At 47.2% G+C, this 20603-nt stretch overlaps 7 protein-coding genes and 1 non-coding gene across 8 annotated transcripts; 3 read left to right on the forward strand and 5 right to left on the reverse strand.

Annotated features, from left to right (window-relative positions):
- Positions 1-403: 403 nt before the first annotated feature.
- On the forward strand, positions 404-475 carry BKA67DRAFT_t193. The gene has a single exon. It is a non-coding gene; the product is annotated as a tRNA-Thr (tRNA).
- Positions 476-1213: 738 nt separating this feature from the next.
- On the forward strand, positions 1214-1808 carry BKA67DRAFT_665231 (putative mitotic spindle biogenesis protein Spc19; the record flags this gene model as incomplete). The annotated part of the gene is made up of 2 exons (XM_046108524.1): positions 1214-1369; positions 1437-1808. 2 exons carry the CDS (start codon positions 1214-1216, stop codon positions 1806-1808), a joined length of 528 nt encoding a protein of 175 aa, XP_045951349.1.
- A 445-nt stretch (positions 1809-2253) lies between these two features.
- BKA67DRAFT_665232 (alpha-ketoglutarate-dependent sulfonate dioxygenase) lies at positions 2254-3470 on the reverse strand (the record flags this gene model as incomplete). Its single annotated transcript, XM_046108525.1, has 3 exons — positions 2254-2414; positions 2470-3183; positions 3239-3470. 3 exons carry the CDS (start codon positions 3468-3470, stop codon positions 2254-2256), a joined length of 1107 nt encoding a protein of 368 aa, XP_045951350.1.
- A 3843-nt stretch (positions 3471-7313) lies between these two features.
- BKA67DRAFT_651783 (Intradiol ring-cleavage dioxygenase) lies at positions 7314-9614 on the reverse strand (the record flags this gene model as incomplete). Its single annotated transcript, XM_046106085.1, has 7 exons — positions 9590-9614; positions 9274-9531; positions 8814-8899; positions 8756-8766; positions 8356-8576; positions 7441-8305; positions 7314-7338 (listed from the first exon to the last, which is right to left on the reverse strand). Exons 2-7 carry the CDS (start codon positions 9443-9445, stop codon positions 7314-7316), a joined length of 1380 nt encoding a protein of 459 aa, XP_045951351.1. The 5' UTR covers positions 9446-9531; positions 9590-9614.
- A 2211-nt stretch (positions 9615-11825) lies between these two features.
- On the forward strand, positions 11826-13236 carry BKA67DRAFT_134774 (uncharacterized protein). The gene is made up of 3 exons (XM_046095032.1): positions 11826-11954; positions 12006-12058; positions 12110-13236. The coding sequence occupies exons 1-3, from the start codon at positions 11934-11936 to the stop codon at positions 13134-13136; spliced, it is 1101 nt and encodes a 366-aa protein (XP_045951352.1). The 5' UTR covers positions 11826-11933; the 3' UTR covers positions 13137-13236.
- Positions 13237-13784: 548 nt separating this feature from the next.
- Positions 13785-14960, reverse strand: BKA67DRAFT_639977 (geranylgeranyl pyrophosphate synthetase; the record flags this gene model as incomplete). The annotated part of the gene is made up of 2 exons (XM_046105749.1): positions 13785-14325; positions 14362-14960. The coding sequence occupies 2 exons, from the start codon at positions 14958-14960 to the stop codon at positions 13785-13787; spliced, it is 1140 nt and encodes a 379-aa protein (XP_045951353.1).
- A 2136-nt stretch (positions 14961-17096) lies between these two features.
- On the reverse strand, positions 17097-18455 carry BKA67DRAFT_587649 (acyl-CoA N-acyltransferase). The gene is made up of 2 exons (XM_046104335.1): positions 17715-18455; positions 17097-17643 (listed from the first exon to the last, which is right to left on the reverse strand). Exons 1-2 carry the CDS (start codon positions 18022-18024, stop codon positions 17237-17239), a joined length of 717 nt encoding a protein of 238 aa, XP_045951354.1. The 5' UTR covers positions 18025-18455; the 3' UTR covers positions 17097-17236.
- BKA67DRAFT_632884 (uncharacterized protein) lies at positions 18449-20190 on the reverse strand (the record flags this gene model as incomplete). Its single annotated transcript, XM_046105614.1, has 4 exons — positions 18449-19506; positions 19557-19790; positions 19848-19948; positions 20001-20190. 4 exons carry the CDS (start codon positions 20188-20190, stop codon positions 18877-18879), a joined length of 1155 nt encoding a protein of 384 aa, XP_045951355.1. The 3' UTR covers positions 18449-18876.
- Between the last annotated feature and the right edge of the window lie 413 nt (positions 20191-20603).

Genomic DNA, 20603 nt, shown 5'->3' on the forward strand with positions numbered 1-20603 from the left:
GTTGGTTTATCAAGACCTACAATTGCGGGAAGTGCCGCTTATGGTCGCAATGTGCAGAGGAGGCGATTAGAGACTGTGAATCGAAGAAGCCACGATCTGCCGACGCGATCCATGACGCTTGTGCTTCTCGAACATCTAGGTATGCCACTAGGCCAACGTCAACTTCCCGTCCTAAAGTCTTGCTGCCAATTTTACCTTTTTATCTAACAGTCTTTCAATCTTCAGCAACCGCTTATCTTGTCCCCATAACCTACTACGCAATTGCTAGGTTCGTAACGGCGCAAGCGAAACGAAGTCGAGACTCTAAGCTAGCATCGACCGCTAACAAATCTCCATTCTCGCAGCGCAAATTGTGCACAAACTCAGTAGCTCATAACCGAAAAGAATACAACTCAGTATAGAGGCCCTGTTAGCTCAGCGGTAGAGCGCCTCACTAGTAATGAGGAGGTAACTGGTTCGACTCCAGTACAGGGCAATACTCGACTTTATCTTTTGCATTTTGTGCAGATTTGTTCTTTTGCCGCCTGACTATCGTGCCAGCTCGTTTCAGTAGGTTAATCTAATTAATCTACTTGTCGTTGTTGACCATGCAATAAATTTTGTTCTACGCACGAGTCCAATAATACTCTACAGTAACGCATTGCGGATTATTGGATGATTTATTCGATACGTAGCCTGGGGACCATGAATATGACCGACCGACCCATGTAGTCAAGTAAGGTTCCATTGCTTTGAACTGAACAATATTTACCAGCTGCTTGTGTAGTGTTAACAAGTCTAACCTTACCCAATTTATTTTCTTATTTATCTTAAGCCGTGGAACAATACGACTTAACTGCTGTTCAAGGAGACCTTGACGTTCATTATCGAAGCTCACTTTATGCGGCGTAGTCATCTAGCTAAACTACTTTGATGCCAGGGCTAATGGAGCTGTGAAATGCGAATAGAATAGACATGCGCCTCTGATGTCTTCACACGACTCGACCGAAGCTGCGTGTGATGTGACATTTGAAAAGCCTATTCCGTTCTATTGACTGTTCTGGGCGTCCTCCAGCCACGCTGTAAGTCAAGGTTGGTCTGGCGGGGCAATGCCTCAGAATTGCCCCGCGTGAGGCGTGCCCATCTATAACTTACCAAAGAACACAACAACACAACAATACATGATCGAGTCAATAACCCACACATAACGAGGACCACTCTCGAACACACCAACATGGCAACGTACACGAGCTCATCCGGACCGTCATCCTATCGCGACTGTGTGGGCGCCCTGCGCAACTCCCTGTCGCATCTAGAGTCCTCCGTCGAGACTCTGGGCACAGGTGTCGCGGACTTCCCACGTCTGATGAGCGTGCTCAAGACCGTCAGAGTAAGTCCATCCGACGTGCTCCGAGACACTACCAGATGGCGCAACTGACATGCTGACCGAAACGTAGCACTATGAACTCATTCCCCAGCCCACCCTCGCAGCCGCCGAGGCTTCTCTGCGCGACGAGATAGGTCCCGCTATTGCCGTGCTTCTCGACCGCGCCGACTCCCACATTGACCGCGTAGAACGCCGTATCGAATCTCTCAAGGCTCGTTCCGAGCTGCAGCAGGGTCGTCTTACGGAGACCACTGGCGTCCGGAATGCACCTTATGGCCGTGCCAAGAGCAGCAGTACCGGCCAGAAGCTGGGCGGCGAGGCAAAGCTCAGGGCCAAAGCTGTGAAGCAGAAGAGGGAGGCACTCGAGTACAGCATCGAGAGATTAGAGCTGGAGGTGTCGCAGAAAGAGAGGGAATTGAGAAAACAGGTCGAAAAGTCATGAAGAAATGTGAGAAACATGCAGTCCACCCCGACCTGCCACGCTGGGTCTGCGGTTATTCTCAATCTCGACTTGCTACCACGAAGCAACCCCTAATGCCAACTGGCCCGGAGTAGCCGTACGATATCTACGCCAGCGCTCATACAAGAGATGGGAAAGTCAACCACCACATCACCAAACGGCTATGCTAATGGTGGGATAATTATTACAAGCGGTGGACGTCTTTGGGCCGACGAGTGCATACGCACGAGGAAGTCATGAACACGGGAGTCATTGGCCGCCACAAATTGTGTCGCCAGGATTCCATCAATATCGCCATCAAACATGGCAAGGAGAACAACAAGCCCATCATCGACCGTAAAATCACGAGTCATTACATGTTCGTAAGTTTAAATTGAATTCGCTTGCTTTGTATCATTTGTTCTAATCTTTAAACCAGCATGCCCTTCTATCGTCGAGCTGCTTCTCTCAGGGCTTCTGTTCTGGACTTGCTGTGTGGGTCAAGGTATGGTTGCTCACCAATACCCACAGCTCGGTTTCCGAATCGCTCGCCTATATCATCGTAATCAAATGTCGCGCTGTGGAACGCACTACGGTTATCCCAGATGGCTGTGTCGCGATCGTTAGCAGGTTAATCTCAACAGGCGGGTCCGCGTCTGCTTACCAATGTCATTCTCATTCCTCCACTTGAATCGAACCTGCAGATCGTGGTTCTCGGTGATGATTTGCCTGAACTTTTTCAGGATGGCCTCGGATTCATCACTGTATAATCCGTTGATGTGCTTTGGGAATGGTCCAACGGCGAAGATACTCTTCCAGCCAGTAACAGGATTTGTACGCACGACGGGATGAACAGCCTCTAATCCTGCGCCTACGTTCAACGGGTTTCCACGCGCCTCTTCGTAAATCTTAACGTTGGGGTTCTGCTCGACTGCCCGGTGAAATCCATCACCACTGAAGGTCGCCGTCAATCCCTCGAAGAACTTCTGATACGGTTTGGAGAAACGGTCGTAGATCTCATAACCAGAAGCCCAGAGCGTGTCACCACCAGTGCTGGGCAATTGAGTCAACCGCAACGAGGTGTAATCTGCGGGTACTGGCTCAAATTGGATATCTGAGTGCCATTCTGCAGAGTCATAACGACCCCTAGAAGGGTTTGCCTCGTGCTTGAAGACTGTCTTGCGTTGGCGAGAGCTGATGGTGCTAATCTCGTGATCACCCACGCCGAACTCGGACGAGTTGTTCAAGACCGGGTGGATATGGAGGGTGGAGTCCTTTGGCTTGCCAGTCACCTGGCCAAGACGATGCACGAATTGCTTTTGCAGGTCATTGCTGAGGTTGTCCTGGGCGCGGAAGAAGACAACGCCACGCTGTGAGACTGGAAGAGATGGTCAACAACGCCTACTCAAGTTGCCCGGAGGAGTGGCCCTTACTGGTGATGGCGAGATCTCGCAGAAGATCGTCGGCGTTATCGGCGTTGAGCAGGTCGTCGACGATGTTGACACCTACGTACTCCCGCCCAATGACAGGAGTTGTTTCTTCATACTTGAATTTCTCAAGAGCGCCGCTGAGCCTCAAGGGTTTCGGGTAGGACTTGGTCTTCGTGCTCTCATCCTGAGATGAAAGGGAGTGCACGGGTATGTCCGATGTGAGTCCAGGGGCCATGGCTGCAGCAGTTTCGTATTATAGAATGTCTTTCAATTGTTACAGATCGAAATATACCACAATTTTGAAGTGTTCTCATTATGCGAATGTTCTTATCTTATATGGAGTCCTGGCGCTTCCCCATGGCGCCGGTATACTAATCCCGTGGGGTAATCACGCAATATTTGGAAACATGAGCACGCAACCTATTGTGGGACTGACGTCTTGCCTAGCTGCCCGATAGTCGCCTATAGCCAAATTTTACTGGTCTAGACCGTGTTTTCATGAGATTCATCTGAGTCTGAGGGATATCGTAACGGAATGTTTGCCCAATTGGCGGTGACGAATACCGATTGCCGATGTTTGAGTTGGCTCGCGTAATCATCTACTCACAAGCGGCTCACACACCACCAGTCCGCACATCGAACCATGGACTTTCTAGGCGCAACACATTGACACTGCGGGGGACAGTGATAGAAAAAGAAATCAAGCGTATAACCATTTCCCTGGCGAATGATTGTAGAAATAGTTCAGTTTGTCCTGCTACAAAGGTTTCAGAATCCATTCGTTCTTCCTATTCTCTTTCTAGTGCCCCTTCAACCCTAAATTCAACTAACTTCTAAGTACTGTTGCGAGCTTCAAGCAAGTCTAGCATCGGTTTATCTGTCTTGAACTCGCGGTCAAACCAGTCCGGCAGCTCTGCCGCGATCAAGTTGTCACTCCATAGTCCGCGACCGGCTCTGTTGTGTTTTACTTCAGATGCGTCGATAGATGATAGCATGCCGGCCACTGTGGAGACAAATTGGATCACAAGCGCTTGTGATTTACTTGTCTTGTTCATCGGGTCCGACTCCAGTGCACTTGTTCAACCATTCTCTCAGCTCCGCCAATGCTGACGACGGGTTTTCACCTGGAAGATCCTCATCATCTGAGGCCCGCCCATCCCTGGCTTGTCGGTAGGCATCATCGAAGGCATGCATGAGTTTTGACACTCGAACATCCCTACAACAACGTGGATTGCTGAACTACCGTCGGCACCCTCTTGGCGCCCATGGCGGCTTAGTCGAGGCAGGTGGTCATCCAATAGTCGACTATGGGTCTGGGGTACTCCGTCAAGTGGTTTAAGGATGTGCTCTTGTTGTTACTCTGCAAAAAAGCCAGCTCCAGTGTATGTATAAATTGGTGCTCAGTGACGTTCAGTACCTTGTCAGTTACCAAGTTCATGAACTTTGCGGCGCGACTGATGTGACCCACGTCGTTGGTAAGGTTATAAGAGGCTGTAGATGCACGCATGCAGACACTGACTGCAGTGGTAACATGCCAAGAGCTCATGGAAGTTGTTTCGCTGCCGTGTAAGCACTTGAGGTCGCAAAGGCCAGTATAGATCCGAGAGATGTCGCCATCTCTAAGTTGAGAGGTAGTAAACGTGCAGCCTCATAGAGGTGTTTGGTTCCATGAACCTTGGGCACAGGACTACCACGTGATTACTCGCCGGAGAGCTTGTCAAATGACACATCCTGTTCGGTCTTAACAATCTGACCACGTAAGTAAGTGACAGTGGCATTGACATTTAAGATAACGGAATGGCCACTAAGTGGAGCGATATAGCAATGTGGATTAGCCATCGATAGGAAGGTTCACGGCGCCTTCTCGATAGCTTTGATAACTTGCCGTTTACTGCGATATCTCAACGAGAGTAACTCTGAGATATACCGTGCGTAGTAGTGTTTGTACCTCAGGGTCGTTGACTCCACCTCCGGGGAAACCCACAACATTTCCTTCCAAAGAAGGCCAAGTTCGAAAGATGCAAACGTGATGATCTTTTGGAATAGCTCGAAACTCAGTTTCTCGGAATCAAGGACATCCATTTGTCCGACATCGATAATGCGGCCCAGGAGTGTCAAATTTTTGAAAGGTTAATGGAACGAATGTTCTGTGGTGGCGATGAGGATGGCGTCGATAATACGACCCCCAGTGCCTTTAACCGCACTTCCAAGGTCGGCTACGGTAGTGAGAGGGATATATATGAAGCAAATGCATTCAACTCTTCGACAAGTCATTGAGATTGTATCGGAATCGAAGTCATTCCTTGGACTTGAAGAAAACTGCGCATTCGCAACACCTCAGCCATCGCCCTTCATCTCCACCACGAGTCCTTTCCTAGTATTGACGGATTAGGGAAGCGCGTGGCTGAGCTCCATCGCCTTGAAATTATTGTCCTCAAAGCAGGTGTCAAGTAGATGGTGTCAAGTAGATGGATTATGTTCAATCGTAAACTGGCCACGAGGCTCATGTAAAGGTAGGTCTTTGCGTCCTAATACATTGCATAGCTAAAAAAAAATAGCTCATCCGGGCGATAGCTGATGATTAAGTCACAGTTTTGGGTCAACCATCTGTGTATGCCCCTCGTCTCGTTATATACGCTCAACCCGCTCCATCGTACCGCCAGAGCTTCCGGCGCTCTAGGCCGCCTGGCTATTGTATCCTCCAAAAACCACTTTGGGCCGAGTTCAAGCAACTTGGAGCACCCAATGCACTTTTTGAACTTAATACAAGCCAAGCCTGCTTTAAAGGAACACCCAAGTTCAATATCGAGCATCCAGCACGAGCGAACTACATAATGTGTTTTGAATGCGGGAACTCAACGCTAGAGCATCCAAACTCCAAACAGAGATTATTATCATTACTGTAGACTCGGGCTCTTGCGTCAGTACGCTGTATAGGGCGGACGCACAAGGTATTAAAGCTGTCAACCTCCTTGGGCGGGACGGCTACTCAGGGTGGGCAGTGGCTGACTGACCTTGCTACGCGACATGGTGGATACGGGAGAGCATACATCACCGAGCAAGTCGTAAATAAGTGAGTGCACATATTCTACATACATGTCATCTGAGATGAGGCAACAGTTGACCGTATGATCAAAGGCAAACTTTATTTATCACGTTACCTGTTAGAGCACAAACGCAAAAGCAAGAACTGGAACGAAATAGTCGAGGTTTTCCAAAAATAAAGCTCCTCTTTGAGTTCAGCTTCATGAAATAGATGAGGCTTGACAATAAAATGACAACAACCTAGATGATGCTACGAAAGGGTGGTGTGGACAAAAGTCTAAGAACTTTTAAACTCCGGAGCTGACGGCCCTTATGTAGCATATTGGGGGTATGTTGGCTGGCAACAAGCCGTGGCTTTGTTGTTACTATTGTGTATGCCCATCGTTAGCTGGCTATTTCACTTCATTTTGGTACATCAACGCAGATAGCCAATCATCAACAACACCCGGGAGGATATGGGTAAAGAAGGATATAAGCTATCATAATTGTTTGCAAGAGTTGTCATAGTGCGTGGAAGACCGGCGGTCGACGCCTATCTGCCGTACATAGTAGCTGAAAACAGCATAGCAGGTACACGGCGGCTGTAGACGGCGCATAAAACAATAATGTGATTAATACCGAAGTTTCAGATCAAGACAAAGACAGCATCACCCAAATTATTGTTTTTACTCTTCTTTTATTATGAGCCGGTCTTAAGGTGATATTGAAACTTGCCTGTTTATTTTATTTTATAACAACTTCAATTTTATTATAAATCGACATTATGATTGTTTAATAAGCACTAAGATTATTCCAATACTCATAAACTCCGTTGTATATGACACGTGTATAAGGAGATCTGATAATTCTTTTCCTAGAATAAGTTTCTTTAGCAAGACATTACTAGCCCACATCAACTTGACAGTTCGTGACGTTGTAGGCTTTTTGTCTCACACTCTTCGTGTCAATTATAAGAGAATCACTTAGTCGCACCCCATATTCTCACATAAAGCCAAAAGTCTTTCGATAAATCTTCATAATTATAAAGCTTATTCTAAAATCTCGTAATCTCAACATTACTGCGAACATGTTTCTTCATAGCTAGGTTTCAACTAATAGACATGTTGATATGTAGACAATATTGCTTAATCCCTACCAACATTTCCGTTTAGGAAACTCACTTAGCCGGAGGTCCTCCCGGGCCACCTGGGAAACCACCACCTCCTGTCGCCTCACCACCGTGGTCAGTGAGTTTGTAGGAATATGTCGGGGTATACTTGGCTGAGGGATTGACACCAACGTAGAGCCAAGAGAAGATACCAGACTCGATATTATCACCAAAGTACACGTAGTTAAAAACAGGGTCGGACGTAGATTTGGCGGTCTCCTGCTGGCCGAAGACACGGTCCGCGGCGTTTTTGGTCAGGCGCTGGGTGTTGGTGCTGTATGGAGTTGTGGCTTCGACGGAATTGATTAGCTTCTGGTCCCAGAAGAACTGACCGATGTGGGAAGCTGTTCCACCGATGATGGTACCATTCTCAGCCTGTGTGGCGTCCTCATGGACAACGACGTGCAAGTGAGTCGCGCGACCCGCGTAGTGACCAGGGAACTTGGTTGTGAACTTGACAACTCCCTCCTCGTCGGACTTTTGGATACCACGCAGTGCCGTGTTGTTCAAATTGGTGGCATCGGCGCCGTTGCCGTTCATATTGGTCTGGACACCGGAGTAGACCCCAGTGGAGTTTGCGCTCCAGATGTCGAAGTAGGCATTGGTGAGAGGCTCACAGGTGGAGACGTCAATTAACTGGGCCTCGAGGACGACGTCGACACCAGGCTCAGTGTTACGAATGTCCGAGCGGACGTACTCGCCAAGGACGTAAAAAGGTCCAATCTCGCCCTCTGGGTTGAGCACGGTAGAGCCTCCGGAAGTAAAGATGGTCGAGGGATCTGCGGCAGCCTCCGTCGCATTGATGGCGCTGTTGTAATGGTCCTTCAATAAGATGGAAGTGGTGTCGCGCTTGATAACATTCTCCTGGTGGTATGGACCTGGGAGCGTCGTTAGCTAATGAGATGTAATCTTGCAGAGTGATCCTTACTGTTGACAGCGATACGGCGGGCAATACGCTCCTGGTTGAAGTCTGCCAGGCGACGCTCGATAGCACGTTGATGAAGAGCCTCCAATTTTGTGCTACACGCCTCAAGGGCACGCTTGTTAGCGTGGTATGTGTCGCGTTGGGCGAGTGCTTTCAGGGCATCCTCGCGCTCGTGGCCGGGGTGAGCAGAAGCAAGGGCGGCAAAAGCGAGAACGAGAGGCGTGCTGTAAAGCATCTTCGCAGGTTACTGATGAAGGATATAATAGTAATGACCGTACTCCGCGATTGAAGTTGTTGTTGTAATTCTCTATCGTAAGTGTCACTGACCATACTTTATATATTCAAGAGATCTTGTAAAGCCTTAACATTCATGAAGCTTCGAAGTTCCGACCGAGCGACTTACATCCGACCGACCTTCCACATAGGTGTAGCAGTATACCATGTGTTGTATATATGCCTACAGGGATGTGATTAGAAAATGTGCGTCTCTCATTGGTCCTACTGCAGCTGACTGCCGCAGCGGGTCCGCGGATCCGCAACATAGAGCCTGAAAGGGCAGTAGAATTAAAAGCTACGGGTACCCTCAATCCCCAAGCCTCCGTTGATGGCCTGGTGGATTGAGGCTGTTTCAAAGAACCACTGGCCAATCTCGTAAAATCTTTCGAATCAATTTTAGCGACCTGATTCGACTTCTGGTTTCCACAGTATGTAGCGACGTTGCCACCAATACAACTCGGTTGGATAGGTTGAATTTAGGCATAATCAAAAGTAGAAAGTCTACGTAAGCGTGGCAGCGAATTCAGGTCGATATAAATTGCGCCGATTTAAAACCAGGAAGTATTGGTTGATCTAACTCCATACCAGCCTATGTTGGATCTCTCAAATACGATGTTTTGTGGTCATTTCTGCCAGAAGACTTACACGTGGCCACGAGGATCTGTGCTGCTGAGATCTCATCAAACTCTATGGATAGGCAGGCACTGTAGCGCTCGTCATAATTTAGATTGCCTTTTCCCTGACGTTCCGCCGAGTCTTCGCGTATCACTATCTGGAAAACATCTCCAACGTCGTGCCTTAATCGACGATAAGTCATACGAGTGATTCTAGTGCTACCTTCTTTCAACGCTGACAATAAGTTCCCGGAATTCGTTTCGTTCTCTTCTGGCCTGCTTTGTATGTCTATATGAGATCAGCGTTAATACCAACGTTGGTTCTTTAGCTCCGGATCAATACTAACAATTTTTGTGCCCTGAATCATTTAGTCTAGTCCGACATTGAGTCAATGTGGCAAGGAATTAGCAACATGATTGTATATATACATTGATCGTTGCTGTCGAATCTTTATCCGAAGATAGGCGGAAAGTGTCATTGTATTGTCTATCCTTAAGTTGGCATTAAACGTTTGCTGCGAAACGCCATGCTTATCCGAGGGGCCATGTTATTGGCAGAACAGGAAAAGAAGTTCCGCTTCTCGGTGTATGTCATTTGCCACGTGCGAGCGAGCGATCGAACAAGCTTCAACCAGGATATCTTTAGATTGAGCGCAAATCCTCAACGACGTAGGGTTCCGACATTGCTCCTTCTATCTTGAGACTGTCGTTTCTTTCATTTGAATGGCGCAATGGAACTTAGCGATGAATGCCAAGAGCATGGACGGCACCGGGCAGTATTTAAGGCTTAGGAGCTCGGTATTTGAAAAATCACCGAAGGCTGAAAGACCCCTGGCGATGACGCGGCATCGCTCCAACCAAGGTCTGCTTTCTTGTAGTTTGATTTCGATATGCGATGCCTGTCAAATGGTGGCAATACGCTTCCCACCCAACAAAGCCAAGGACGAGAACGCTCAGCACCAGAATGTAAGTAGAGGAAACCAATCGAGGGCTTGTATGCGATATGACCTCGCCAACACTGCGCGATTCAATTCCCTGTCGTCTAAAACGCTATGTTTACAATTGCAGACTTCTTTGTTGGAGTGTGCTCAAAAAATTCGGAAATGACGACCTACTCTCCGTCAGTCGCTGACGTTTATATCCTTGCCGTCAAAAGTTCAGTTTCTGTGGCAAGAGGCTCGAATGGCCCGTATCCATCAAGAACGTGAATGCCATAAAACCAATCAATGATGCAGAACACGCTTTCTCCAGGCTCTATGATTGTCGCTGAACATACTGTCAATGGTGGCTTGGAGAGGCCTTGGTCCTTTGGCATGATACATCTCGGCTGACCAAGCAGAGCCCTTACCGCGTATACAATACTTTCTTGTTCCTCTAACTAAGATATTAAAAGCTCTTGATTAGAGGTTGGCAGTGCTGTGAAGCCAAGCAATGCAACTTTTAAAATGGCCCAAGATGAAGAATCCTGTCGAATTCAATGTCTAGTATAACTTACTGGGCTTCGTGTTAGTATGCTTCTGATGGTAAATTGGTGATCAGAATAATATTAACATCTTATCCAAGTTCCAAATAATTGTATAGATACTAGCGCAGACATGGTCATCACCACAAAGCATCATATAGCTCACAGCCCTTCCCACGGTTGGTGACAATATCCGCATTATCGCGGGCGACAACTTATTGATTCAACAGGACAAAAACATATTTGATCACATATGTCATCAAAAGAGGTCCAAAGCCAATGTTTTGTTTTACAATCAGGTTTTACCATTGTTGATCTTTCCTATTTTACCTAGATGATGGCGTGTCGTTGGATTACGGCTGAAGTCAGCTCGTCGACCTACCGGCCCGTACGGCCTGGCGTGACTTCCGACGGACAGGTCTGCGACTAGTAAGGAGCCGAAAAGGGTTTAAAGCATCTGAAATTGCCGATTTATTACCCTAGCCTTAGTAAAGCTCCTAAATTTACCATAAAGCTCCTAGCTGGCATATGTTGCATGGCGGAGTTTGACCGTGGCGAATATCCTTTTTAGCGTTTGGAAGCTTGGGAGTCCAGTTAGGCAAAACGGTAGGCGATAATCTCTTTTCTTTTTCCCAACAGCCGTTTCACTTGGAAAGAATCCAGTCACCAGTATCATAGCTGTGATTTGTGGTATGGGACACGACATATGTACGAACCATACTCGCATGTCACATTAAGGGGAGCGTGGATCGAAGAATTGCTTTTTTTTCCTGTTGGGCCTCACGCATCGCTTATATAATCGGAAGCAAAGTCCAAGTTCTAACAAATGAAATCTAGAGATGACTTGCCACGGCCAAGTGGGCCTCTCATATCGCATGAAATGATACATGCATGCGTTTGGGCGGCTCGAGTCAGTTATGATTCGAGAGCCCTCGCTCATTGAACAGTTCGGTGTGTGGCCAGGCCCAAGTCTCGGATGACGACGGACGTTGGGGTAAGTACAACGCATGGGACCCTCAGGGGCAGCCTCTCGTATCGACAAAAACATGGCTCGCTTTCTGAAATTGATAGACTTTTGTGTATTTATACCAGCCTTAGCGCCTATAACGCCGGGCCCCAGATTTCCACAGCTTTCTTTCACATAAGGGCATTCGTAACGGATTTCAGAACTCTACTCAGGATTTCTGTATATCAATGCTATCAGTAATTACTGGTCCCAGAGAACAAGAATGACAGGTCAGGCAGAAGAGGTGTGTCTCACAACTATTAGATATGCTCTCTTACTAAATAATTTGAGCAAGGTGCAGTCGTGCTTCGTAACTACAATATCCGCATTGGAAACCGGTTTCGAGAGGTAAAAGATATCATCATGTTTTCGGTGTGGTTTTATTAACACCGTGATAAGCATCATACGATCCAGGCCTGTGAGCTTCGTAGCTGGCAACTCTGAGACTGAATATGTGCTCCATGATGGTGTCGTGGCACGCTTATCGAAACCCCTCAATGTTCTTGTCAACGGGATGTTGAAGGAAGCAAGAGATAGGCGCGTTGAATGGCCCGAAGTGGATGAACAAACCTTTATACGGTTCAGCCAATGGGCATATACGGGGATATACTTTGCCGCCGATCCTGATATCGTGCTGTATCCTTCCGACATAACTGCCGCCCTGGCACATGATACGGCAGAGACTGGAGATCCTGTACACATGGAGAAGGTAGTAGCCACTAATCAATCAAATGCGCTACCAGCCATACCACAGGATAATGCGGAAAAACCAACTCCTTATTCCCTGGCTTCTTGCCTACGAAATGCCCTAGGTGCGGCACCTATGACCTGCAGTCGAGGTCATGCATTCGGGGTTGTTCCGACGATCGACAAATTATGTGATAAATGCTCAAGAAATTTCAGAGTAGCAATCTGCTCCCAGAAGCTGACACCCACCCGGAAGCTTGATACATGCGGCTTGCCGCAATATTCTGTCTGTGTGAAATGTAGGGAAAGATTGAGGGACTCAAAAAGGCTCCTGATGGCCACGAAATTTGTCTATCCGACGCCTGCACGACCATTTCAAGCAAGGCCAAACCGAGAAGCAGCAGAGGACTACAGTGAAGTCTTCTTTTCCCATGCCAAGTTGTATGTTGTCGCAGATATTTACGACATAACATTACTTGCTAAACAAACTTTGCACAACCTTGCAACAACGCTGGAACAGTTCACTCTTTACAAGAAACGGATTCGCGACGTGGTGATATTAGTCGAATATGTTTTCAAAAACACACAAAAGAAGGATGCGATGCGTGACCTCTTGGTACATTATGCCGCATGTTTTATTGAGGAGCTCAACGAGGACGTCGATTTCAAATGTACACTTGAAAACTGTCCGGAGTTTGCGTCGGCTTTGATAGCAAAGATGATTGAGCGATTGGATTAGCGCATTGGAATGCTTCAGAGGCGGTGCAGCTTTCCGTACGCGTTTGTTGTATTGCTAGTTCAATCTTCCATATTGAATTACCACAGACATACGCAAATTACCTTGATTCTGACATGTATTTCCAGACCTTAATGATTGCCTTTCTGCAGTCGAACTGAGTGCTTTGAGGATATCATAGGACTAAACACAGATCTAGGCAGGCTAAGTTTGGACGATGGAGGCACCAGCTGCTTGCGTCTAGTTGGTGAACACTTATTTGTCTTAAAATTCAGCATTTCTTTCGAAGTAAGTAATATTGCGATGCAGTCTAGGTTCATCGTTGACACCACGTTAAGAGAAAGACAGATGACCTCCATAGGACAAATACTAGAGATCCAACTCATCTACAGCCATTATGCTTTACCATCGTCATGATACTGGCCAGCATTCAGCTCTAGTGAACATGAAAAGCGGACAACACAGCATTCGCCATAGTGCAATCCTTGTTCAGCTTTGCACAGAGAAGATCGAATAAGAAAAACAGCAATGTAAAACCAAAAGCGTAACTAAAATCTCTCATCCAGCATCATTTACTACTACTAATCAAGTATGTTTCCATCGATAGCAGATCTGGAGAGCGCCCGGTGTCAATGTGGCGACGGGCATATATTAGTCGCTGTCATTGGAGGACGTGGTACTGTACCAATGGGCATGTAGATCATCAGGCAACATTGAATCTCTTTCAACCTTCTTCACCATCAAGTTGTATCCCAGTCCTTCATATCTCAATTCTGCACTTCCGCCGAACCTTTTTGCAGCGGAGATGATCTCCTTGATCAATGTTGCCAACTTCCTCAATTTATCCTGATTCCTGCGCTCCCATGCACTAATATAGTCGGTCATATCCTCCACCTGTGGTTGCTGAAAGATGCCGTTGCGATGATAAGCACGCACAAGCTTTGGTGTCTGAGATACCCATAGTTGAGGTGCAATATCGGAGGCATTGATGAGTTTGTGAGCAACGCGCGTCTTGATCTCAAGAATGGATTCAGCAGGCACTTGTGAACCTTGCTCCTGGATCATAAGCTTAGAGGTAGCTGGCTTGTTCGTTGTGCTGACGAGAGGATAAGGATCGATAGTCGCTGAAATAGACATGGACCCTAGGAGATCAGCAAGATCCCCCTCTTTGTTCATCTTTGAACTCTTCTTGCTGGATGATATTTTGGTGCCTGCAGCGGCCACGTACCCGTCTACTTCGTAGCGCACAAGCAGTTTAAGGCCGGCGAAACCGTATGTGATGATCCGGTGGTGACCGGTGCTGTTTTTGATAGGGGAATCAGTGTAGGCTTTCTCGAACTCGTGGCCATAACCCTTGAACTCGTGTGGTAAGATCACCTCTTTGGTCTTTGACTCAGTCCGGGCAAAAATAATAGTGTTCCCTCGAACCTCAATATTGATGGTAAATGCCTCAAGTCCATTTCGACTGGATGATGGATCAACAAAAGTTAGGAGCTTGCGGAGGTTGTTCCGATCGCTCACGAGATCAACATTGCGTACATCAAACTCCGGTTTCATCAAAAAGAGTGCACGGAACAAAGGCTCCAAAGGACTTTCAGGGTGGCGCGCTGCATTTTGGGCGATATAGATCAGTCCACAGTCTTTAGGAAGTCGTCGTGGTGTAGCGAGTGGACTCCACTTTGGTGGGATGCCCGGCACGGCAATGGTAGGCGCTTTTGACTCAATCCAGCTATAGGATGCCACATACTCGGAATTAGTAATGGTCGCGCTGGAGCTGTCGCCTTGAATATCGTGTCGTGATATCAGCAAGATAGTTTTTGGAGACATGTTGGGTATGTTCTCGTACTTTGGCATTCGTTCCTTGAGAGAATGGAATGTACAAATCTTGAGACAAATCTGATGCTGCGCACACAAAATCTTAAATCAGGTAGGAATGAGCGTAGGAAAGTGAAGTGGCCGCACTGTTGCCTGACTAGTCTTTCCATCAATTACGACGAAGTCTCAGTTTCGAACGCTCCTATGTCTTTGCCCGGCTGAACTTCGTGCATGGTTTTTATGTTGCTTTTCGGTTTTCGATTTATTTTCTTTGGCAGTGTGGTAGCACGACCGAAACTTAGATCACCTACACCAACGGCGTTCTCCAACGTATCCATGCGTCCTGTAGACGACCAGATTTAGCCCTAAAATGTACAAGACCTACCGATATATCAACTCACGTAGCCTTGAGACCTACACCGAAGGGGGTCGAAATCTATTCAGCTGACCTGCTGCAGTCGCCAGGTTACGGCAGAAGCCGTAGGTTCTAGATGTGTTGATAAGACGTACTTATTGCATTGGTTTATAGGATCCCATATCATACTACGATGGATCCCAGCTCGTTCTGGTAATATTTGCAATTAATACCACATAGATACTACTCCCAAACTCGGGATACCAGTGCGCCTACCTGTGGGCAGATAATTTGATATTGGATACCATTGTAACTGCGTATACACAACAATAGTGTAGGCTTGTTGGCCTAATTCGGGCGCCATAAATTGAATCTCCTTCACTCACCACTTCCTGGCCCAATCCCCAATCAATATTGAATTTGTCGCTAGGATTCTTAGCGGAGGCCTCCTAGTCGAGATCAAGGAGAGCCTTGGTGTGGAAAAGAGTCTGTTCATGCCTAAAGTGCATATAGTCAAGCTATGTGCCGTGTCATAATAGGTACGGTCAAGCATGAGGCGGAACGGGAATTTCCGATTTGACAGTCTCAATGTGTTGTACGACTTCATTCGCGACGGACGTGTTACAAAACATTTATTTCCGAACACGAAATACGGTCGACCGTCTCCTGCCTCTTGGGCTGCACATCTTAGGGTGATATGCAAGAAAAAGCAAGCAGAAGAATCGAATTTTGTGCAACCGCGTCGAAGTCAAGCTTGTCAGTTGTGATATTTTCATAACAAGATTAGATTACTGTGCACGACTATCAGCAAGAATCTTTAGCAAGAATCTTTACTATATGCCTCAATTTCCCTGAAATCAAGGTCTCTTCATTGATTGATTTTCATATTCAAGTTGATTAGAGTGTGGACTTTCCATCGAAGAACAATGAGATGTCGTCCTGATAAGAAAGTTTTTCATTGAATTTCAAATCGCAGGATATACAGTGTAAAAAATTCTCATACAACCGTCTTGCAACTGTTAAGACTGAGGACCATAATAATCCACAAATTACTGATTTAGCTACTGCGGCAAATCTTTTCCGTTTCAATCAGAGTTTTACTCAACCTGAACTGCCGTTTTTGCGAACGACTTTCTTGGTTCTGCTGTTGCTGCTCCCCATGAAGACAACAGCACCCATAGTCCTGCTCAAGGGAATGAAATCACTGCCGCCACCGGTCCTAAAGACAGGAATTCCCACTAACTGGTCTCCCACCACTAATGTTACAAACAACCACATTCAAGTCTTGTAAGTTACACATATACTGCCCGAACACCAAAAAGTAGTATCAGTCGAATAGGCTACAGAACATCGTCTTGTTGCAGAGTCTTCCTTTTGTCCGGTCTCCCGACTTGGCCGTCATTCCCTACAGCATCCTTCCCAAAGCTTGCACCAACTTCTCACCAGCATGACCAACTCAAGCCATCTAATCTACAAATTGGCTAATACTGCAAGGAAAATTACTTCTGATAGTAAAATAAGTCAGGCTTGCGCCAACACGATCTCTGTAGTCAGCCCATCGCCCGGCAGCCTCAAGCTCAAGATCAAAGAGAACGACGTCGACGTCGGTGTCGCCAAGTCGTCTGATGGTACCTACACGGGACGATTTAGATGTGTATCAAGGATTTCTTGGATCAAGGTTGGTAGTTACCATTTAGTGATATAGCACAAACTAAAAACAGCTTCTTAGCATGATCACTTATTATCTAACACAGCTTTCAAGTTCCCGCAGGCTGCAATCTGTCGTTAGGAAAGTCTTTCTTGAAAGAAGTTAATCATGATGTTCGTTGACTCGATTCGTCGTGAGCACTGCTTGAGTCAGATCACAACATGGTTACTATCATACAAATGCATCCACACCATCTATAGGTGCAGGCATGATTGTGAGGAGAGATCAGTGTTCTGATTTGGGCATCTTCCACCATATGTTTCCTCCTGCGACGTCCGCCAAAGGGTTTCCTTCACCACCCCCTGCCGAACCATCTTGTACTTCGAATCCACACCTCTGATAGAACTCGTCTTTGTCTTTCGCGCTGACCACCGACGCACAAATTCCCTCAAGATCGGCCTGATTCAATCCCCATAGAACCAAGTCACGCCCGACGCCCTTTCCTTGATAACCGGGGTGTACTGCCAATGCTTCTAAATACCATGACTCCGCACGATCGCCTGTCCACACTCCGTCAAAATAGGGATAAGCGCGTTCGATTATATCCTCATTCTTAGGATCACAAGCATGATTAACCCAGATGAGAGAGTGTAATCTCATGGCAATGGAAGACAAAGGCTTGACTAAATTTCCTACGTTGCCATATCAGCACCTAGACTTATAGCGACACGGTAATCAACGAAGTACAAGGATTTATACTCACGCGGATCATACCAGGCACATTCTAGCAACTTGCCACCATCTCCTAGACGGGCCCATTGGGCGATGCCGGCGATTACGACTTCGCCGGTGTCCGGGCTTTTGTCAACAGCAACAAGCCATTTCCATCTATAATCCCAAAAATTGATGCGCGCTCGTCGTAGCCAGTAAAGATCTGCATCATTCGGATGTTCCTTGCGATGAGGGTGGATTAGCTCGCCAAACAAGTTGTCGTTGGAGAATGCAAGATTCATGACACGAGCTATTTCTGGTAATTCGCCATATCTGGCGTCACGGAGCTCCAAGGATGACATTTTATGGTTGCACCACTTAGAACATTGGTGCAGTGCAAGATGTTAAAAAGCAGTCCTCTGTCAAATCATCACATCGCAAATAAGAGATTCAGAAATGAGTCTGAACAGCGAATAGGGTCCACCAGGGTCTGCTTTCATCATGCGTTTTACCGAGTACGCGACGCCTCAGACGAGGGTTCACTAGACTAAACCGAGGGTAACCCGGATGATTGGTTTGGTGTGGCACATTGCTGCACGAAAATATATATTATACCGTAGTATCATGCAGGGGGGCTTAAGCGAGCCATTCTCACCTGAACAGAACCGTACTGTCATCCACCATGCTCGTACGATCGGCTGAATGTGCCCGGTACGGCCCCTTGACTAAAGTCACTTCAACGGCACCTTTGGAATCAATCGATCTTGAATTCGATCGCAAATATCAAGCTGATCGGCGGCGCAAGCGTTCCCGCTCTTGTGAGGGCCGCAAGCGCTGCCTCTCAGTTTCATTTCCCCATTAAACTAAGTTTGAATTTTGGTGAATCCTTGTCAGCGGGCTCGCGGGCGGCTGGCCCCTAGCGACCGGGACGAGTTAGAGTAAGCATTTTACTTGTTAAACAGCGCAGTGGGGGCAGCTGCAGGGATCAACTTGTACAAGTGGATTGAACAAATAATTACCTAAGCACAGAGAATGCGCTTGGAAGAATACACCACCGCGTCTCTTGAGGTGCTCGATTCGCCATACGTTGTAATTACCGCTCCACTATTGAGGCTTGGGACTATTGCAGAGAAGGAAACTGAGAAACCAAGTCCCTAAATTGCTACGGTAAGCGAGGGGGGAAACAGAAGAAAAAGTCTCCCAACTTTACTTCCTCATTCGTATTCGATCCCCCACTGAACCTTCCTAGTAATGATCAATTCCTGGCTGCTCGATTTCCCGATGCTGTGGGTATCATCGTCGTGCTCCACGCTGCGCTCCCGATGTGTGATTGCGCTAAAGTGATTGGCGATATCTGGGCGTAGTACCGGCCCGCCGTCGTGATCTTCGTCGCGACCCTGGTCGTCATGTTGGCGTGGAGCTCTCATGTGTCGTTGAGACCTGGCCGTAGACCTGTTGCTCAAGGACTGTAGTGGGTAGCTGTGAGAGTCGTTGGTTGAGTCACCGAACCCCTGTGCAAATCCCATACCCATAGAGAAAGATCTCATAAAAGCTTTCAGATTCGGTATAGTGGCCGAGATCAATGCCCATGCAACCATTGTTTGTTGGAAAAGAAGAGTTTTTGTGACGGCAAATTGTGGCTGAGCTGAGGAAGGGTATTCATTGAAATGTGCCAAGTGCAGGGCCGAGAATATGACGACGATGAACCGAAAGCTGAAGGCCAAAGAAACCTGGAACTTACGTTTCATGGTCATGTTCAGCGGCCACATGAGCGCGATAGGAAGCAGAAAGATCAAAATTTCGGTAACAATATCAGTAATTGTGATACCTCGCCATCGTTCGAACTGCATGTGTTAGTATATGTCCCACTTTGTCCTATAACGTTGCTTCGTACCTGCGCAGGACACCGCCTCGGATTGTCTGTGGTTAGTAGAGTGTCGCTATCGCAGTTGATACTGAGTGCGATTATTGATCCGATACACCACAGTACACATAGCACGAGAGGTGCCACGCATGCAGCCCAGTTGTTCCATTTTTCGGTCGCGAATATCCTAAGCATCAATGCGATGATTGAGCATTTGGCCAGGCCGAGGATGAGGACTGAAAGGATTTCAGAGGTAAGGAATGACTGTCAGGCCACAAGTTAGCTTGCTGGATAGCGAAAGCGAAAGTTCTCGGACTGCACCTTTCCAGACAGTAGCCATTCTTCTGGATTGCTGTCGGAATTGAATTTGGCTAGACCATGGTTAAGACCGTATAGAACAAAGGCTGATTGAATAAAGTGAGCTGCCTGGATCGTGTCAGTGATAGAAGAGTCAAGTTTACCGTGACGTCTCACGCACAGTTGCCACTGCGATGCAATAGTCATCTGGACCGTAGAGTCTCCATTTGATGTGAGCTCTTAAGGCTGTTGACATGGTCCCATAAATTAGACCCAGTATCGTCACGATCCAAAGGTATCCAGCATGATCGTTTTCGAGAATCGGCGAAAATCGTAGCGAGTCGTCGCTGAAATTTTCTACATTCATGGCTGGCGCGCTGGTGGCTAAATTTTGGCCTTGCGAGTCAATCCTAGCAGGAGGGTTGTTGTGAACAGAACGGCATCAACAGGAAAAGATTTTTTCAAGCGTCGACTTCGACGACAAACAAAATGATCCTAACAGCCGGACTTCGGAACTACAAACTACGGTCTTACCAAATCCTTCCAAGGCAAAATGTGTGTCCTAGCCGATAGATCGCTAAAGCCACAGCCGTGGTAGCGAACGCATTTGTTACAGAGTGTAGACCCTGGTTCATATGATCGAAAACATTACAAGTAGCATCGTTCCACCCTGGCATGACCCCAATGACTGGTTTCCCTGCTTTAAGCGAGATCATCGAACCCAGCATGGCAGGAAAAGCTTCTGCGCCGAGAGCCGCGGATTATAGTGTCCCAAGGTTA

Source organism: Truncatella angustata (assembly GCF_020726525.1).
Source record: "Truncatella angustata strain MPI-SDFR-AT-0073 chromosome Unknown BKA67scaffold_13, whole genome shotgun sequence".
Classification (NCBI taxonomy): domain Eukaryota; kingdom Fungi; phylum Ascomycota; class Sordariomycetes; order Amphisphaeriales; family Sporocadaceae; genus Truncatella; species Truncatella angustata.

Coding starts and splice junctions, on each gene's coding strand:
- BKA67DRAFT_134774 (XM_046095032.1), top strand. CDS start 11,934: ATGACAGGTCAGGCAGAAGAG. Junction 11,955..12,005: donor TGACAGGTCAGGCAGAAGAG/GTGTGTCTCACA, acceptor AATTTGAGCAAG/GTGCAGTCGTGCTTCGTAAC. Junction 12,059..12,109: donor TTGGAAACCGGTTTCGAGAG/GTAAAAGATATC, acceptor CACCGTGATAAG/CATCATACGATCCAGGCCTG.
- BKA67DRAFT_587649 (XM_046104335.1), bottom strand. CDS start 18,024: ATGTCATCCTTGGAGCTCCGTGACGCCAGATATGGCGAATTACCAGAA. Junction 17,644..17,714: donor ATGTGCCTGGTATGATCCGC/GTGAGTATAAAT, acceptor ATGGCAACGTAG/GAAATTTAGTCAAGCCTTTG.